This window comes from Budorcas taxicolor, chromosome 1 (assembly GCF_023091745.1).
Source record: "Budorcas taxicolor isolate Tak-1 chromosome 1, Takin1.1, whole genome shotgun sequence".
Classification (NCBI taxonomy): domain Eukaryota; kingdom Metazoa; phylum Chordata; class Mammalia; order Artiodactyla; family Bovidae; genus Budorcas; species Budorcas taxicolor.
Window position 1 is genome coordinate 206,535,631 of NC_068910.1, and position 6,000 is coordinate 206,541,630.

The 6,000-nt window shown below is 50.2% G+C and overlaps 1 protein-coding gene across 2 annotated transcripts in view; it reads left to right on the plus strand.

Moving 5' to 3' along the window:
- ABCG1 (ATP binding cassette subfamily G member 1) overlaps positions 1-5,639 on the plus strand; it is a 66,304-nt gene extending 60,665 nt beyond the window's left edge. For both annotated transcript variants that reach the window (XM_052644752.1, XM_052644822.1), the window contains exons 14-15: positions 341-459; positions 2,111-5,639. In XM_052644752.1, the coding sequence (XP_052500712.1) occupies positions 341-459; positions 2,111-2,339 (348 nt within the window). In that variant the 3' untranslated portion in view covers positions 2,340-5,639. The remainder of the gene's footprint in view (positions 1-340; positions 460-2,110) is intronic.
- Positions 5,640-6,000: the final 361 nt, after the last annotated feature.

Sequence of the window (6,000 nt, forward strand, 5' to 3'; positions counted from 1 at the left end):
GACACAGGATGTCAACTCCTCAGGCATGTGCCTCCTGCCCCACAGGCGCCCTCATGGCCACACTAGCGTCTCTCTGTCCCTGCTTTTCAGGGCCTCCATGCTTTTCAGCCTCCATCCCCTCTGCTGGGTCCAGCTGGGCCTCTGGGCAGCAACCCGACCCCTCCTTGTACAGGAGACCAGCCTGCTCCTCCCCAAAGGGGTGCTTCTGTGCCATCCTGGCCCTGGATGACCTGTCCTGACAGCTCTGGCCCTTTCCTGGAAGCATGGACTGTGGGCTCCGGGCTCCCTGAGGAGGAGGAGGAGGCGGGCAGGAGTAAGGTCTTTCTGTGTCCCCTCCCAGGTGGCGACCTTCGTGGGACCCGTCACGGCCATCCCCGTGCTCCTCTTCTCAGGGTTCTTCGTCAGCTTTGACACGATCCCCACCTACTTGCAATGGATGTCCTACGTCTCTTACGTCAGGTAGACTGCGGGGCCCCTTAGGACTCGGGGCCTTTAGGACAACAAAGGGAAGGGAACTGGGGACAGGCAGAGGCTCGCGAAAGCCCCTCCTTGGCTATCAGCTAGATGCCAGCTGGATTCTCAGGTCATGAACCCAGAAAGTATCAGTGCCTTTTTCTTCCTAGTTTTGTGTGCCTCACCTTCACCCTCACACACACAGACACACAGACACACACACACTCATGGATAAAATAAACCCGAGCTGCTGGTGCCCTGGAAATGGCAACCCACCCCAGTATTCTTGCCTGGAGAATCCCATGGCCAGAGGAGCCTGGCGCATTGTGGCCCATGGGATCGCAAAGAGCTGGACATGGCTGAGTGACCGAGCAAGCATGCACTGGTGCTCTGGACAAGCCATGGAAGCCCCATGTCCTGTGTGCTTTAGAGAGCTGCCTTGAAGAACTTATTCCTCTCTGGAATAAACACTGCTTATAACAAGGTTCTTGTTGTTGTTCAGTCGCTAAGTCATGTCTGACTCTTTGCAACCCCATGAACTGCAGCACACTAGGCTTCCCTGTCCTCCACCACCTCCCAGAGTCTGCTCAAATTCATGTCCACTGAGTCAGTGATGCCATCCAACCATCTCATCCTCTGTCGTCCCCTTCTCCTCCTGCCTTCAATCTTTCCCAGCATCAGGGTCTTTTCCAACGAGTCGGCTCTTCACAGCAGGTGGCCAAAGTATTGGAGCTTCAGCTTTAGCATCAGTCCTTAATAAATATTCAGGACTGATTTCCTTTAGGATTGACTGGTTTGATCTCGTTGAAGTCTAAGGGACTCTCAGGAGTCTTCTCCAATACCACAGTACAAGGTTCTGAGTAAGAAATCCAGTGGAAGACAAGACATGTCTCAAGCATCCTCATATTCTTGAACAAGACTGCTCTGGTGCCTTAGCACTTCAGCGTCAGGTTTCACACTTTGGCATCTTGGCCCTCAGCAGGCACGGCCGGTCATTAGCGCTTGTGCCCCCAGCCACAGCCATTCCACATGACACCCAGGGTCCCAAGCTGTGAACAAGCTTGTGTTTTCTAGAATGTCAATTCAAAGCCAAGTATATTGTTCCCAAGAACAAAATCGAAACGAAGCCCTTGTGCAGAGTTTCAGCAACGGTGCACCTTTCAAGACTGAGAAATCAGAGACCCATGTCTTTCTTCTCAGAATTAGCATTTTTGTTCTGATAATGCAGAGCTGGAACAGAATGAAAGGTGGTGCAGAAATGTTTTATTCAAATGCTCTGCAGGCCTTGAAAAGCCCTCTGACCCTTTATTCTATTTAACTGTTAAAAAAAAGGTGTAATATCAGAAGTGATCAATGTGTTTTTCCAATCGTGTCACCTCTGAACGATACCCACTCTTGGTTAAATTTGGGTTGTTTTGTGTGTGTGTGTGGAGACTTTGGAGGCAAGGAAATTGGAAGACATTCGGTCAAGCTGTTGAGTGGATTTATGCTAGGAAGCTGCAGAGCGGTTAAGAAGTATTCCAGGAGAAAAGACCTCCAGGGAGGGAGGGAGCCAGGCTGAGGATGGGGTGGGGAGGTCAGTGTACATTCCACAAACATGGGCAGAGGTAGGGATGGGGGTCCCTGAGCCCTCCTCACTCTGGCATTCCCCCCTCAGGTATGGGTTTGAGGGGGTCATCCTCTCCATCTACGGCCTCGACCGGGAGGACCTGCACTGTAACACTAATGAGACGTGCCACTTCCAGAAGTCAGAGGCTATCCTGCGAGAATTGGATGTGGAGAACGCCAAGCTCTACTTGGACTTCATTGTCCTGGGGATTTTCTTCATCTCCCTTCGTCTCATTGCCTACCTCGTGCTGAGATACAAAATCCGGGCCGAGAGGTAAAGTGTTGGAAAGCCAGAGAGAGGAACGTCGGACACCGTGGCCATGGGCCACTTCCAGAACCCTTGAGGGGCTCAAGGACACAGACACGCCTGTGGACCCTGAGGACTACGTTGGGTTGTCAGCGGCCAACCAGTGCTGCACTTCGCTGCCCCACTGAGTTGGGTCTTCTCTCCATTACCCTTTCTAGCTATAACTAGGAAGAAGATGTAGAATGGTCTTTCTTTTTCACATGCAGAAATTTTTAAAATACAACCCCTGAGGCAGAATTTAAAACTGCCACAAAGTGGGTGACAAGAGGCTTCCTCAGCAGAATTCTTCCTTCTGACCGGGGAACTCTCGTTCTGCACGAGGAATGTGGGCAGTTTCCCGGGGCCCCTGGGCAGTCAGATGTCCAGGGGTGGAAAGGCGAAGCCAAGAGGGACTCCATCCTGTGACTGGTATTTTCGTAGTTTCATCTTTCTACAGTTTGTCTCTTTTTCCAACGAGAAGTCGTTTTCCAAGTCAAAAGTTGATCAATTTCATTCATTTCCAGAAGCTGTACCTTTTTAGTACTTGGTGAAAAAAATTATTCAGGGTAAACGTACTTCGTGGAGAGACGTGAGGGGTTTGGCTTGATCGCTGAGCTGGTCTGATTTGCAGACAGATTCTGGGAAAGACATAGGTGCTGATTGCAGGTTGGAGGAAAACCGTGGAACCAACCATGTGCGCTAAGCCAGGCAGGAATTTTTTAAAGTTGCACAGAAAGTTGTAAGGCAAATTTGGCTATCTCTTTCAAAATCTTTTTTTCCCCCTGCGCTTCTGATTTTCACTTAAGCAAAATATATTGGGTTTTTTTTTTCCCCTAACTTTCTGAGCACCTTAATTTTGCCTAAAAATTCTAGAAGCTCAATCCTGCTGATTTTTTACAAACATTTTCTCTTCCCTCACTTATCACATCAACTACCTCCACTGAACCTGGGGACGCTGGGCTTAGAGAAACCCAGGTGTGAACGTGCAGGATCTGCAGGCGTAGCCCATGAAAGATGTACTAACTGCACAGGAGGGAAGATGCTGAGATTTCCTGAGAATCCAAGGCCTTTGTAAGAAACAGGCAAAAGCTGAGTGTGGCCAAGATTCTGGAGCTCCGTCAAACTATACCAAGAGCCGTGGGAGATGCTGTGTCCCACATCTGGTTTCCATGGCAGCTCAGCGGCACCATCATCTTTTCAGTCTTTCCAGATTGGAAACGTCTTTCCAATGAGGCGATCACATAAGCAAAATCCCTCTAGGGCAAGAGTCATGGGCACTTCTGTAGGGTAAATGGCCTTTGAATTCCTGGCAGGAGCCTGTGTGCTTGTCAGAATCAGTGTGGCCACAGGGTAGAAGGGGGCTCAGGCCAAAGAAGGTTTCTGAAGGAAACAGAACTATTTTCCCCTTCTAGAATGCCGTGAACCTGGAATCAGGGTCTCCGAGTGAATCTGCTTTTTGTTGTATGGAAGTTTGATAAAACCCCTTACTGCAATGGCCTGAGATAACATCCGGGCTTCCCAAAGTGGCTCAGTAGTAAATAAACCGCCTGCCAAGCAGGAGATGTGGGTTCGATCCCAGGGGCGGGAAGATACCCTGGAGAAGGAAATGGCAACCCGCTCCAGTATTTTTACCTGGAGAATCCCATGGACATGGGAGCCTGGCAAGCTGTAGTCCATGAGGTCACAAAGAGTCAACACAATTGAGCAACAAAGCAACAACAAAAGATAATATCCAAGTAACTTGTTGATTTTATTTTTCTAAATGGGTTTAGTTAAGAGGTGGGGGGAGGGGTGATGTGCTGTCTCACACATTGAAATTTAAACCAGGGCCACTTGCCAAGTCTAATTCTTTTAAGTAATTTCTGAATGTAATGACTTGGATCTTCCTTTGTCTGTGATTTCATTTCTTCATTTAGAAGGAAGGAGAAAACTTCGGATGAATGATTTGCTGCCTTTCTGGTTGTTAGTATAGGTGAGAATATAAGTCCAGAGAATCTCTGATTCATGGGGTTGAGGAGAGGAAGGGGCTCCACTGTGTTCTAACCCCCGTGGCTCCTCAAAAGCATCAGGGCCTGGCTTTGCTGACCAGCCCATCTTGGGAGCCTTTCGCCACTGTCTGCAGTACCTCAGACCTCCCTTTCACCTATTCTTACTGAGCATCAGCTTGAGAATTAAATGCTTCCAAAGCTTCGTACATGTGACATGGGAAGGAAAGACACCAGATAAACATTTTACACCGAAGATGCTGGAATCTGATTAAGTCACCTTGGGAGAGGGCCCTTCCGGACCAAGAAACAGGACTTAAGCTTTTAGGTAAAAATTCATCCTAGAGACCCACAGGAAGGTCATTTTCCCACCTGAGAAAGGTCAGGGGCAGGCCAGTGCGTGAGGTAGAAAGGCCTCCAGTGGGTTCACGGCTGAACATCCCCCCCGAGCACCTAGCATCCATCGTTCCTCACTGGGCGACCTGGCTATGTGCCTAACCAGCTCCTCTGCTCAGGTCCTTACTTCCTAACGTGTGTTGACTCCCCCCCGCCACTCTCCGCATGCTTGGTGCGGCCAGAGCACCGAGGCTGGGGAGGCTCAGTGAGGCCCCGGGCCCGAGGGCCAGGAGAGAGCCAGGTCTGACCCCAAATGCTCTATGACTTTCGCTTTGCCCTCTTGCCTCCTGTTCTCAGTGTGTGAATGTACTCAAAAGTACTTTTCAAGGTGTAAAGTGTGATACAAGGATAGCTCTGGACTTGCTGTCACCGTGCAGACCATGGGGATGTGGGGCAGCCTGCTCCTCTTTCTTCGGTTGCCTTTTGTAGGGGGGTCCCGAGCTGGCCTGGGGACCCAGCTTCTTACCCCCACCACACCCACCCACCCTGTCTCAGCAGAGAGGTGCCTTCCTCTGCCTGTGCCTGGCTGTAGCCTCCTAACGCGGCCTGCCTGTGGGCTGGCTGGGGTCCGAGAGGGCCCAGTGTGTGTGTGCCTACGAGTGTGTGCACACACGCGCAGGGACACGCGCCAGCTCGCTCCGGGTGTGTATCTCATAGTATTATCTGTGGCGTCTCTGTACATCTTTACTTGTCCTTTACTCCAAGAAGGAAAGAGAAAATTCCCCGACTTCACACCTGCCGAGCAGATGGTGAAGCGTAGTCAGAACCCACTCAGTCTCAGCAAATGCCGGCTTGATCAGCGTGTGGCAGAAAGCAAACCCAAACAACCCAGCTGGGCGGAGGGAGGTGCAGTGTGTACGGCCATCAAGTTAGAGGCTCTGAAGAAATAAGACCGCTAATAAAATATTTTATAACTTTTTACTTGTGTTCAGTGTTAAATGCTTCAGACTCAAAATACTGGGCTTGGATCTGACTCGGTAAAGGGGAGGGGTCTTTGTGTTTGGAATTATCCTTGCTGATGTCCAGCAGAGGTTCTGGTTCATTCCTCAGTGTTCCGGTCTAACGCCTGATTGTAAGCAGTCTCCTTTCTCTCAGTAACTTTCGTGTTTCATGTTGAACTGTCTTGAAGTGTTGTTTTTCTCCTCTGTGTTCCAGCCTCCTCACCCATCTCTTCCCCACCCTTGTTAAAAGTGAGCCAGGGCTTTAAAAGTGCCGACAGCCCAGATTCACAGGGACCATGTGTGCCTCCCTTGTGATGGTCCCAGGGGACAG